Source organism: Diceros bicornis, chromosome 14 (genome assembly GCF_020826845.1).
Source record: "Diceros bicornis minor isolate mBicDic1 chromosome 14, mDicBic1.mat.cur, whole genome shotgun sequence".
NCBI classification, from domain to species: Eukaryota; Metazoa; Chordata; class Mammalia; order Perissodactyla; family Rhinocerotidae; genus Diceros; species Diceros bicornis.
This window is the reverse complement of record NC_080753.1, coordinates 60,111,187-60,124,969: the sequence shown is the minus strand read 5'-3', so window position 1 is coordinate 60,124,969 and position 13,783 is coordinate 60,111,187. Positions and strand designations below refer to the sequence as shown.

Sequence of the window (13,783 nt, the reverse complement as noted above, 5' to 3'; positions counted from 1 at the left end):
GCTCCTGAAATAGTACGTTATGTAAGTGCCGTGTTTTGCCACCGCACAAGAAATTGTTCTAGATAAAGTTTATTAAACGTGGCAAGAGAAAGAAGAATAGATTTCCATTCTATGAGTGGTGGAGCCAGGACCCTGCCGACACCATTTACAGTGTCTTGGGCAAGCCGAGGCAGACACAGACCGGGGCTGCCTCATCTCTTTTCCAAAAAGCAAAGAAAACTAAATATAGCCAAGTGGAAATGATAGCACCTTTGAAGGTACTGGAAGGTTTAAGTTATTCAAATCTTCCAAGCTCATCCTAGCCCACACATTTCCTTTAATCATCGATCTGGAAAGTATTCCTCCCATTTGACTAGGAAAACTTTCTTTGCAATAGAGCCTCCTAGGAATATACTCTGACCTGCTTGAGCAAGATCTAGAATCATGAGGCTTTCTGCAATTTATTTTAGATTGCAATATGCAGTTTACTGCACGTAGTTGATGCCACCTACCTAAAGCGTAAAGCAAGAAACAGTCTCCAACTTCCCTCAAGATATTCAGGACAAGCCTTGGGGTTGGCCAAGTGGGTGGGACCTGTGTTAATACTGAGTCAGGCTTAGGTTTGGTCATCTCTTCCTAGACGGATGACTGAGAGGGCTAATATATCACGCCATCCCAGCCTGAGAACTCATGTGAGCCCATTCTCTTATTGGATTAGGGAGAGAAGGGGAAGGAGATTGAGAGAGGGGACTCTTGTGTGGTGGGAAAAGGGTGCTGTATTGTTCCCTGTCCAGGTGAGTGAGGGGCAGCTCAACTGCAGGTAACAGGGGCACGTGTGGGAGAACTGGCCCACGTAGGGCCCGGGGCTACACTTGCCTGGCTCACTGTCATTGCCTGAATGGGACCTGGATTCTCTGATCTGCTTTGCCTCTAATTGCTGTGTGTGGCCTTGAACACATCAACTCATCTTGCTAGTCTCAGTCTCCCCAAATGTAAACATGTTGGAAGTTAACATTTATTGGGGGAATAGCACGTGTGAAGCATTTCACACATATTACCTCATTTAGTTTCCTCCACACTCTCTTTTCTCACACTGTCGAATCTGGGCTCTACCTTCAGAACAGACCCAGATTAGACAGGTCCTCCCTGCCTCCCTCCCTCACCACACCGCCGTCTCTCCCTGAGCTATTGCAATACCATCCTACCTAGGTTCGTAGCTTCAGCTCTGCTTCCCCTATAGTCTCTTCTCAGCACAGCGGCCAGGGTGATCTTTCAAAACCTAAGTTAGATCACGCCCCACTTCTGCTCAAAACCCTCTCACGGCTCCTCAGCTTGCTCGGAATCAAAGCCCAAGTCCTTACAATTCTTTACATGGTCTGCCCCCACCACTCTCCTCTTGCTGCTTTTGCTCCCTACTCTGGTCTCCTTGCTGCTCACTGAACACATCAGACATGCTCTGGCCTCAGGGCCTTTGCACTTACTGTTTCTCCCTGCTGGAAAGCTCACTCCTTCCCTTCTGTCAGGTTTCTATTAAATGTCACCCTATCAGAGAGGTTTTCCCAACCACCCCACCCCACCAGCACCTCCATCCCCCTCACCCTGCTTTATATTTCCCTATTACATGCATTTCCTATTCCTCTTCACAGTTTGATTGTCTACTGTCGAGCCCGCCAGGGGACTAGAAACTGCACAAGGGCTGGCACTTCTGTTTTGTTCATTGCTGTGTCTCCAGCACAAAACAGTACCTGGAATTGTAAGCACGAAGTAAATGTTTGGGGAGTGAATCAACAACCCTGTGGTGTGGGTAGTATTGTTTCCAAGTACAGATGAGGAGAGTGAGCTCAGATTACTTAAGTAACTTGTCCAGGGACACACAGCTAGTGGGTGACATAGTCATACCTTGTATCTGGATTTGTCTAGTTCCAAGTCTCAGGGTCTCTAAACCCACCGTGTCAGCTGAACAATTGCGATGACTGTTCTCCTCCTGAGTCCTTTTCTGACTACTCTTTTCTACAAGAATTACCTTTCCTACCTCCAGGGACAGGCACAGTGCTAGATCTTCTGGTTTCCAAAGAAAATACCATGGTGATTTCCTAGTCATTAGCTATGTTACTGAAGCTGGGGGGATTTGCTTCCTTCAAGTTTGGTCAGGTTTCTTGGAATTAGGAGTTTTAGGAATAGTTTCCCAGTTTTCTGGGAATATCTTTCCGAAGCCTCACAAGGGCACTTACTGTGGCTTGGGACAGACAGCGAATCCAGGAGGCTTGAAAACAATTGAGATGTGTGCTTTGGTCATCTCAAAGGGACATATTAGTCTCTGCTTTGTAGAAATTATTATTCATATACCTTTTTTCCTTTCTTTTTCAGTGCCACATGTCAGGTCACCGAAAATCTGGTGCCCCGATGTGTTCAGGTCCTTTCTGACCTGTTCTGTCTAACTCAACACGCTCTGCCTGGAGACCAGTTTCTTCTGGTTGACTCATTTTGTCAGTTGTGCGACCGACTATTGTGCCCACTTAATGCTAGTACCCCAGGAAATGAAACTGGTCGAAATTGCAATTCCCAGCAGAAGCTGCAGCATGTTGATCCCAATCCTGCTTAAAATATTCTGAATTTTTATAGTGAAGAAGATGCTTTGGAAGGGCAAGGTTGCTGGAAGGGATCAAGGATGGGAAAGAGGCCCCTGAGAGATGGCAGAGAGAGCAAAGCCCGTCAGAGGCTCCTGGACAGCCCATCCTGAGTCTCTAGTCTCCTCTCCCAAGCAGGGGCTCTCTCCTCACCCCATACATTAAACAGATCATTTTTCAGAAACAGCCTCTATGCAAAGCTTAAATCTCCCTGCCTTCTAAACGGTAAAGCAAAATACACCATTCCTGCTTGGCAGCCCCCAAAAGCCTTTCCTAACTTGGGAGAGAGGCACCAGCAGGGGACCTGCTTTCTGAGACACGTGCTTCACAGACTTCCCTGGGCACTCGAGTCCCCTTGAGATCTTGTGAAAATGCAGACCCTGATTCAAGAGGTCTGGAGCGGCACCTGAGAGTCTGCATTTCTAACCAGCTCCCAGGGGATGCTGATGCTTCAGGTCCTCGGCCCACACTTTGAATAGCAAGAACTTAAGTTACATTTAATTTTCATGACTCATGGGGCTCTAGGCTTTGAAAATTTCAGTGTTCCCTTCTACACATGATACGTGAAGACGAAAGTTGAGGCCTCTCTAAAGGAAGTGGGTCTCCTGTGAGGTCCCTGCTCCTGAGCTCTGGGGCAGAACTGTAACTTTGACAGAAAGTTATGGGGCTGAGAGCACTGAGCCAGACAGGGAGGCAGATAACAAGTCCTGGAGAGAGCAGTCCCCCTCATTAGCTTACAGGACAAGGGCTCCAGCGTCACGTTGAATGTTTCGTTCTTGAATTCTGCCGCGGAGACCCCCGTGTAGAAGGTGATGTTGCCCGAGAGATAGGCTGAGATGGTGTAACGGGTGGGGCTTTTGTTCCGGAAGGTGATGGTGAGCTTGAAGTCGTTTCCCAGCACAGCATTCTCCACTTCAAAGTCCATGTCAACGTCAGACCTCAATTTGATGACGCCTTCTGTTTTGAGGGGCTTCTTAGCCCCATACATCAGGGCAGTTTCTAGGGCCAATCTCTCTTCTTCTTTACCTAGGAAAGATGCAGAGATAATGACAGGAAAAAACAAATGCAATCCATCAAAGAGAAAGTCACATTGATAAACACACTGTGCTCTGGGCGCTGGGCGCTGTGCGCTGTGCTTGTTGGATTGCCTCTATAAGCCACACAACTTCCCTGTGGGGTTGGGGTCATCATTATTCCTGTTACGAAGTGCACAAAAATCAAGTTCCCGGAGAGTCACGACCTGCCTAGGTTGCTGAGGCAGGCGGCATCACCAGAGCCGAAAGGGGGTGGCAGAGGGGCTTGCTCTGAGCTTGTTTCTCCACTGCCACTTTTTCAGGCTTCAGCGGGTTGAATTGGCAAAATCTAACTCTTCCCAAACTGTGGTACCGATTTTCTTTCCTCCTCAGGTCCCAGCCACGTAGCTAGAATTCGAGGATCTCTAAGCAAAGATTTTGGCAATAGTTGCATCTTGCCACTCCGCCTTCTGCAATATGAGTTTTCTCCTCTTCATGGGTCTCCCCAACAAGACCTGTCTTCCTCATCTCTCTTTCCTCTTGAGCCTTGTCTCACTTGCTCCTGCTGAGCCGACCTTAGGGCAGCTCCCGTCCTGCCCTCCACTCCTTCCTCTGTTGCCATCTGCCCCCAGCAGAGGGCAGAGACCACTTTTCCCAAACAGTGCATCGCCCCACACGATCAGATGTGGCACACTGTTGACAGGCCTTGCCTGCATGGGGCTCCAAGGCCAAGTTCCCTCGGAGCGCTGGGTTTTCCTGTGCTTCCTGGATGTTCCCGACATCATCAGCCCATCAAAGGTTCTGAGATGGGCCTACAGTGAGGACGCTCGTTGACTTTAACACAAGATGTCCCAAACTCATCTGACCCTGAACAGACTTTGTTTGAGGGATGCGTACGGGCATCTGGTGGTGCAGTTTGAGATGTGTGTGTTGTTTTTAAGAAAATGTCTTATGGAGGGTTTCCAGGGTGGTGGTGGTGGAGATGAAGGTAGGGAGAGGAGGAGAAGGGGTGGGCTCTGGAAGAAGAAAAGATAGCTTTGTGCAGGCGAGGAGGTGAGAAATACAGGGACAAGTTGGGCCTCAGAGCTTGCTGCTCCAAGCTGGACTAACATCCCTAAGAGAGCGCCGGATAAATGCTGGCCTTGGGGACAGGGCTTGAGGCACTGTGGGGGGATGGCCGCTGTTCTTGTTACCATCCTGATAGCTTTGGGTATAGCTTAGTGCATTGTGGAAGATACAGAGGCAAACTCTTTGCCTTGTAAAAACTAGTCATGGGAATGGCTAGCAAAAATAAAATCACTTTGAAATAAAAATGCTGGCTTTTATAGGTAGGTTAATTTTTATTTTATTTTATTTTGCTAAGGAAGATTTGCCCTGAACTAATCTATTTCCAATCTTCCTCTTTTTTTTGCTTGAGGAAGATTAGTCTGGAGTTAACATCCATGCCGATCTTCCTCTATTTTGTATGTGGGTCACCACCACAGCATGGCTGACGAGTGGTGTAGGTCCACGCCCAGGATCTGAACCTGCAAAGGTGAAGCGGAGTGCGCGGAACTTGAACCACTGGGCCACAGGGCGGCCCCTATAGTTATGTTAATTTTAAGATATTGTCTTCCACTTTACTTGGTTAATAATGAAATGCAATGGACATGAAGAGGCCAGTTAATAATAATAACTATCACTGAGAGCTAACTACATGATGGGTGTTGTGGTTAGGGCGTATTGTGCATTAGCTCATTTAATCCTTGGAACGACTCTACAAGGCAGGCGCTACAAGGAAACCATCAGTTTCCTTGTTTGTAAAATAAGGGCGCCCACATCATAGGGCTGTGAGGTGGATTAGAGGTAGAACATGCATAAGAATTGGCAGCTACTAGTACTTTGCAAAGACAGAGAAAATGCCAGCACGTGCTGCAAACAAACGTGGATGTGTATTTGAGTGTATGTATGTGTGTGTATTAACAATTTCTCTAATTGTCAAGACTGCAAGAATGTGCCAGAAACAATTGGTCTCGGACGAGCACTGGCTAGAGCACATGTTTACAGATCAATAGGAAGGAGATAATAATAAAGGGAAGGAGGGGCTATGACAAGGAAAGTCCAGTGAACTATTTTAGCAGAAAGCGTCTGGCAAATAGCTACATGAAAAAGAGAGAATTAATGATTGTCGCTTTGGATGGGCACCAAATATGCATTTAGGCAAAATGCAGGAGGCCAGCATGAGTAGCAGGAGGATGGTCAGAGAGGTGCCACCTGTGGGGAAGGAGACTGAGCTGGCCGAGATGAGAGGAAGGGGCAGTGGAAGGCTCCTGGCGAGCTACGAGAGACTTTATAGCGTGCGGTGGATGGAGGAACCTTTCACTTCCTTCTGGGGCCTGGCCTGGCCCTGTGGGCAGGAACTGCCAGGCAGAGGCAGGCTGGGGTTGTTGCAGGAAGCATAGGCCCAGAGAGGAGGCAGGAACTGCAGGGTCTCCCCCGAGCCTGTAGAATTCCTGTCTCTCTGCGGTTGTGTGTTGTGCTCTGACGTCTTACATAATTCAGGGCTGTGAATTTAGTGCTGTGAGATGATGCTGTGAGAGATGATCTAAAGCCATTTATATTTTCTGAGATTCCTCTGTGGCCCCCAGGAGCAAGGTCAAACACCTTTCCCTTAATTGGGATGTAAGGAGAGTGCCTTCTGTGTTTGATGAAGCCTCTTCTCACTTTTGAGTCTTATCTCAAACGTCACCTTCTCAGAGTGCCCCTCCTTCCACTACCCTGTATAATGTGTCCCAACCCTAGTCCTCTCATCTCTCACTAGCACATTACCTGATTTTCTTTCCTTTTCCCAGTACTTGGAAGCAATGCAGGGGTTAGACTAAGGGAAAGAGAGGATGAGGAGGAAAGGTGGAATCAGGCAGCTACAGCAGGTAACCAGGAGAAAAATAATCATAGCTGAAGCTAATAGTAGTAGTATGGTAGTAATCATAGAATTACTAGCAGTAGTGCAAACTAACTTTTATTGGACACTTACTATGATTCAGGCACTGTGCTATGGGCTTTCCACACCCGACACCACTTTATTGTCAGAGAGTGGTCATGGAGCTAAAGCGAGGGGGATGAATCTGAACTATTTCAGAGGGGACATGTAGAGGATTTGCGGCTTGGCTGATAGTCAATTTGCTAAATTTGGGTGGGTCATGGCTCTCTTCACGGTGGTAGGGAGTGGGGGAGAAAGAGATCTGGGGTGGGGGAGGGAGGGAGAGGAGGTGGCATGTGGGAAGGTCCAGTTTCAGGTTCCTATGGGACATTTAGGTGAGTGTGGAGCTTAAAGTGAAGTCTAGGCTGGAGACAAAGACTTGGGAGTGGTCAGTACAAATGTGAATGTTGACAACAGCTACATAGAAAGAACATAATGTGTGTAGGAATGAAGGCTAGAATGAAATAACATTCAGAAGGGGTGAAGAAAGAGGAGATTTGAGTCACAGAAGAAGAGAGAAAAAAGAGTTAGGAAGGTTGGGATGGAACCAGGAGAAAGTCGTATCATAAGAACAGAAGAGAGAGATTTTAGGAATTGGGAATGAGCAATAACATCAAAAAAAAGTGTAGGAGGGTCAGGCCAGCAGAGATCTGCAAAGTGTTTATTCCATGTGGCCGTCAGGTGGCCTTGGGAACCTTGAGAAGAAGAGCTTCAGGATATGCTGGTAGCAGAACTCAGGGAACGGTAGGTGAGGAATGGAAGGCAGAGGAACATGGCTGGCTGCCAGGTGCAGGCAGCTCTCGTTAGACGCCAGGCTGTGTAGGAAAAGAGGGAGAAAGAACGGGGCATGTTGGCTGGAGAACATGTTGTTGGAAAAGAGTTTTGTAAATTCTTTTAAACACAAGTGACACTCGAGCCTGCTTAAATGCTAATGACAAGGAGCTAATAGAGAAGAAGAGATGAAAATACAAGTGACAGAGGGAATAATTGATGGAGCAGAGAGGAAATGGAATCCAGACACCATCATAAAAGAGGATATATTGGTACAGGAGAAGTTTTAAGAATTCTATTTTTCAAAATTTTATAGTTTCTTCATCTTATATTCTTAAAAACGGTATAAAATTAATATTAAGCTTTAGTTTGTCAAAGTGAAAAATGATATTTCCACAATTTAGTTAATTAAAATAGTAAATTCCTAAATCTGGTAATAATTTCTTTTCTATGTTTTTACTCATCGCCACATTTTAGTGGCCACACACAGCATGTGCAGATAGAGAAATTATTTGAGAGATTCAAGAGAAATTATTTGAGAGATTCAATAGTAAGAATTGGGGTGGCAGATACACTGCTGTGGATGCTGGCAGCCCTTTCCTAGCTGCCCGTGGCAGACAGCAGCACTCGCTCACTCTTTGCCAGCATATTCCGGTGCCGTCTCAGCATCCTTCTCTGAATAGCACTCACTTGGTCATTCCCAAAGTCAGAATTTGAAATGCATATGCCGTCCTTGATGAAGAGGCTAATTATCTATCTGGATCAAAGCCCAGACTAGAAGCAGGATGGGGTGTCTCTTACAACTACCCATGCAGATTTAGGGGTTCTGCTTAAACCAGACCCCACAGTGGCCACCTCTCTGAGCCTTGCCTTCTTGTTGAACTCTGGAGGCCTGTGCTTCAGATGACTTCCTCATTCCAAGTCAGCACACTTTATTTGTTTTATTCTGGTGTCCACCCCTGGCCAAGCCCCTGACTCCTCTTTTCTAGACTGCTTTTGGGTCCTTTGTCTCTTGACCTCTGACGCTGATTTGGCTTTCACTGCCACCTCTGTGGCTGACAGCTAATGGCATTCTGCCGTATGGTTTAAACAAGACAGCTGGCCGCTGAACGGCTCCCTGGAGGCTTATCTCTTGTTCTCTTGTCTGGTCAGTGCTTCTTCCACTCCGGGACACTTTATCCACAATCCCTGCCCTGCTGCCTTTCCCTGGAGAACTCTTCCCCCATGCTTTGCCTGGTCAAGCCTGTTCATCCTTCTGTCTCAGTGAGCCCATCACTAACGTCCTCTAGGATCCCGGAGTCTGGCTTGGGAGGCCCTTCTCTGTGCCCTCTAAGCATCTGTCCCCCCCTGTTCAAGGCACCCCCTGGTGAGGGCTTGCTTCCTGCCTGTCCTCCACCTAGATGGGAAGGCAGGGCTGTGCATGTCTCTGTCCCTCCACAGTATTGGGAACAATAGCAAGCTGTTGAACAGATGAATGAATAAATGAGTGAATGCTGCAGCTAGTTTCTTTAACTTTTTCTACGGACTTTTCTTTTTCCCTTCCAATCCTATTTGCCTATAACTCTATAACAAGAGTGCCTTGCTTGTTTGTTTTGTTTTATTGTGCTTATTTTTGTTAGCACAAAAACGTTTTTTTTTTTTTGATTGTTTTTATTGCTATGTCTTCACATTCATTACTTTTCCTCCCTTCTTTTTAGGAAAAAGCGAAAAAGAAAAAAATGTGTTTTGTATCTATGTTGTGCAATGGGTAATAACCAACAGAAGAGAAGGATGAACCGTTTCAGAAATACAGCAAAAATTCACTAGTTCATATTAAAAAAATCCTGAATTTCTAATACTATGCACAAGAGCTCTCAATTCAGCAAACTTTCTCTTTATAGTGCAAATTGCTTTGTAAATAAGAGCAGAAAGACCATCTAAAAAATTTAAAACAAATTCTGCACTCCTTAGCACTTCGAGAGTAATGATGAATATTAGTTATATGCTAATTATTTGTCATTTTTATCCATTCACTAAAATAAATGCCACTCCTCAGAACTTCTGTTGGTGAATCATTTGTAAAATATACTCCATGTTCTCCATCAAGAGACCCAAGGTCCTATACCTCCTGTCTGCTACTGAACATGGGCAGCTTTGTCTCCAGCCACCTGTCACTCTGGGCTTGATGCTTCGGTAATGCCTCACCCTAACCACAGGACCCTAAGCACACCAGCTGCGTCACGCCTCTGTGCCTTAGGTCGTGTTCCCACTCCCTGGGAAACTCCTGTCCAGCTTTCTTTAACTAGGGTTTGTAACTTCTCTTACCCAGCTTTGCTTTTTCTGAATCTCCTGGTTGGACTGAGTGTCCCTCTTTCTTGTTCTCAAAGCACCCTCTGCATAATGATCCTATCACTTGGCCAGGAAAAGCAATCAGGTCCTGCTCACTGCGGGGATCCCTAGCACCGAACACAACTCCAGGCAAAGAGTAGGCATTCAGGGCTGACTGAGATGGGACTGAACTCAGCAGCTTCATTTGAAATATTCTACACAATAAAAGTTAACAAAACCGTCTTAACATTATTTTATAATTGAAACGAGCCTTCAACCTAATCGGCTTGAATTAGTGAGATTGCACTATCCTATTAATATTTCATCATCTGCCTCAAGGGATTTCCATGATAATTCAATGGACCAATATATGTGAAAATAGTATGTAAAGTACTAAACAAATGTGAATAGTTATTTAAATTTCTATTATTGAACTAAAATTACATTAGTTATATAATATTTTCTAAGAGGATTTTAAAAATTAAGGTGCTTTTATATTTTATGAGCAAAAACATATTCTATACTCTGTTAAAATAGACATGACTTTAAATCAAATCATTTCATAAGCCACGTGAAGGGGAATTCTGCTCAAAGTAAACAAACAAACTACAATGAAAAATTGTGGGTGTGATGTGTCTTTTACTCACGAGAGTTCATATTTCTGCCCTAACTACCGAATACTGCAAATGCCAGTGCATCCTCTGGAATACATTTCATAGTGGCAGTGGGTAAGTACTAAACGGACTTGGGCAAAGAAATCTTCATTCCATTGTAGTCAATTACCTTCTTGGAATTTGTAAGTGTCAGTAATATCCTCTATGCCATCTCCTCCAACTTGTTTGGTCACAATTAATTTCCCAATGTGGGTTGAGTCAACAGTTTCAACCACATGAGTGCCATCTTTCTTAGCTGTAATGTAAACAAGATCGCTGTTGACCTAAAAACAGGAGAGAACATTAGCCATCATCAAGTGTCCTTGTTACCAAAATCTCTACCTCTCAATGGTGTAGTCATCTAGAGATGACACGTTCCTTTCTTCTGCAACATTGGATTCATAGGGTTAAACTCGTTTTAAAACTATTCTGAAGGGGAATCTAGTTTAGATTAATCATCAGGTATTTTAAACTAAGAATATTTGGGGCTGGGACTATTGGTTGTTTAAGCATCAACCATTTCTTTCTCCCGTTTTTTTTTTCTGATAAACTCCACCTCCTAAGAGAGAGCTGAAAGCACCATGTCCATTACTCGCTTTCCCAGGCGTCCTTTAAGCTAGCAGTGGCTGTGTGGCCTACTTCCGGGAAGCAGAGGAAGTCTGCTGGGTGGCTTCCGTGAAAGATTTTTCCCCTTTATAAAAGGAGAGCAGTACATGGGAGAGTTTGCCTTTTCCTTTTTGCTTTTGGATGTTTTCATGAGAAGTGAAGTGATGCCTGGACCTTCTAACAGCTGTCCTGGGACAGTGAAGAGAAACATTGCCAGCAATACAAAGATGGCAGAGTAGAAAGATCAGAAGCATTTGAGGGCTTGATGATGCTGTTAAACGGCTAAGCCAACTTTGGGACCAACTACTTCAGGATTTCTTACATTAGAAAAATTAAACTTAGACTTCTATTGTTTAAGTCATTTTTTTTTTTTTTTTTTGTCACGAAGATCAGCCCTGAGCTAACATCCGTGCTAATCCTCCTCTTTTTGCTGAGGAAGACCAGCTCTGAGCTCACATCTATTGCCAATCCTTCTCCTTTTTTTCCCCAAAGCCCCAGTAGATAGTTGTATGTCATAGTTGCACATCCTTCTAGTTGCTGTATGTGGGATGCAGCCTCAGCATGGCTGGACAAGCGGTGTATTGGTGCGCGCCCGGGATCTGAACCCGGGCTGCCAGTAGCAGAGCGCGTGCACTTAACTGCTAAGCCACGGGGCCGGCCCTGTTTAAGTCATTTTTTATTGTTACTTGCAGCCAAAAGCATTTTAATTGAAAAATAATAGTAGACTATCCAGGAGGAATTCCAGTGATTTTCTGGTGATTCAGTAACTAAATCATGCTACTTGTCGGACTTGGAAATAGCATCTTGGGACCATGCTGGCTGTCCCTCAAGCTCTTCAAGGTTCTGCCTTATCACTCTACTTTCTAGAAACAATGTCTAAATCTGTGCCTGAAGGCAGATTCCCCCCGAGTCCCTTATTATATTCTTTACAGTCACTTTCTTGGGGGTTCCATTTATTAGCATGGAAGCAGGCAGGAAACAGGAATTGAACTGCTGTCTCAGGGGCTCCAGCTGAAAATAGTCACTGATGTATTTACCAAATGTTTTCCAAGCCCCTCTCCAAGCCTCAGTTCCCTCCTCTTTTAAATAGGAGAATAATAGCTCCTTCTTCAGGGTGGTTGGCAGAATTAACTGAAATAAATGCACGCAAATTACTTATCATAGTACTTGACATAGAGCAAATACTCAATACATATTATCAATAATAATAATAATAAATTATTTAATAGTATTGCCAGATATTGTTCAAGGTGCTGGAGTCCTAATGATGGACAAAAGAGATTAAGTCACTGCCTTTATAGGGTTTACACACTCTAGTAAGGGAGATTCTGTGCATCAGAATCACCTGGAGGAACATAAAAAAAAATAGATGTCTGATCAATTGATCGAGGTCTTGGGTGGGACCCTAAATCTATTATTTTTTTAAAAACGGTATCAGATAACTCTATTGCACACTCAGGCCTGAGAACCCCTGCAATATGGTACCATAAGTACCTTGTGGGGGAACATCCAGATACCAGGGGAGCACCTGGGGCAGTGGGGTGGAGGGACTGGGGGTTGGCTAGGAAGTAACAGCCAAGTTGAAAACTGAAAGATGCATAGGAGTTAGTGAACTAAAGGAACTCATGTTAAGTGTTCTTACCAACCAACCAACAAGCAAAAATGAAACTCACAAAAAACACAAGAAAAGTTTTGGAGGTGATGCATATGTGTAGTACCTTAGTTGTGGCGATGGTATCACAGGTATATGCATATGTCCAAACTCATCAAGATGTATACATTAAATGTGTGCAATTTAAGACTATCAATTATACCCCCAATAAAGCTAAAATAAATTAAAGCAAAAAAATTAGTGGAGAGAAGGCAGGCTGTGATAGGCACAGGGACTGGCAGGTGTAACCGTTCTGAAGAAGGTATTTGAGAGACTCACTGGATTTGCCGCAAGACACGTGGATTCTGATCTTGGAGGCATACTTTTAGAAAGTTACCTTATCCTCTCTGAACTTCATTCCTGTTTCTATAAAATGAAAATAATTATACTTGTTCTGTCAATTTCATGAGAACATTTTAGGACTAAGTGAGATAGGATCTATGTGCGCACGACTATAAATTTCAAAACTGAGTGAAAATGTAATGCTCATTAGTAAGCAATGGGGAGACTTGGCGATAGATCCCTAACATTTAAAGTTGAGATTAAAGAGGGTTAAAGTCTATGCTTTCTCACGAAATGCTCTAAATCTACATGCAGTCTGATTCTACTAAGGAGAAAGTAAGTAGTCAACATTTACTGAATACCCACAATGTTTCAGGAACATCTTCAAATTAGTTAATGTAAACCTTGCAACAACGACCCTGTGAGGTATGTGTTATTATCCCATATTGTGGACGACAGCACCAAAGCTCACAAGGTCAGCAAAGCGATTGCGGTCACATGGCTGGGAGCTGGTGGAGAATAAGTGCAAACCCTAGGCTGGCTCATACCAAATTATCTGACCCTCACCCTGGGCTGGCCCATAGCTCTTTCCCTGACCCTCACCCTGGTGGTCACAGAGCTCTTTCCCTGACCATCACCCTGGGCTGCCCCATAGCCTATTCCCCGACCCCTTACCCTGGGCTGTCATGTAGCTTTTTTCCTGACTCTCGCCCTGGGCTGACCCACAGCTCTTTCTTTGACCCTCACTCTGGGCTGGCCCATAGACCTTTCTCTGGCGCTCGTCCTGAGCAGGCCCCATAGCCCTTTGCCTGACCCTCACTCTGGGCTGGCCCATAGCCCTTTCCCTGACTCTCACTCTGGGCTGGCCCATAGGCCTTTCCCTGACCCTCACTCTGGGCTGGCCCATGGCAGGTCTCTTGACCTGCACAGCACAT

The 13,783-nt window shown here is 45.0% G+C and overlaps 1 protein-coding gene across 1 annotated transcript in view; it reads right to left on the bottom strand.

Moving 5' to 3' along the window:
• Window positions 1–13,783, bottom strand: part of F13A1 (coagulation factor XIII A chain) — a 159,460-nt gene that overhangs the window by 23,294 nt on the left and 122,383 nt on the right. Inside the window, exons 11-12 of the mRNA XM_058554041.1 lie at window positions 10,440–10,593; window positions 3,345–3,632 (exon numbers count right to left, since the gene is read on the bottom strand). Of these exons, the coding sequence (XP_058410024.1) occupies window positions 3,345–3,632; window positions 10,440–10,593 (442 nt within the window). The remainder of the gene's footprint in view (window positions 1–3,344; window positions 3,633–10,439; window positions 10,594–13,783) is intronic.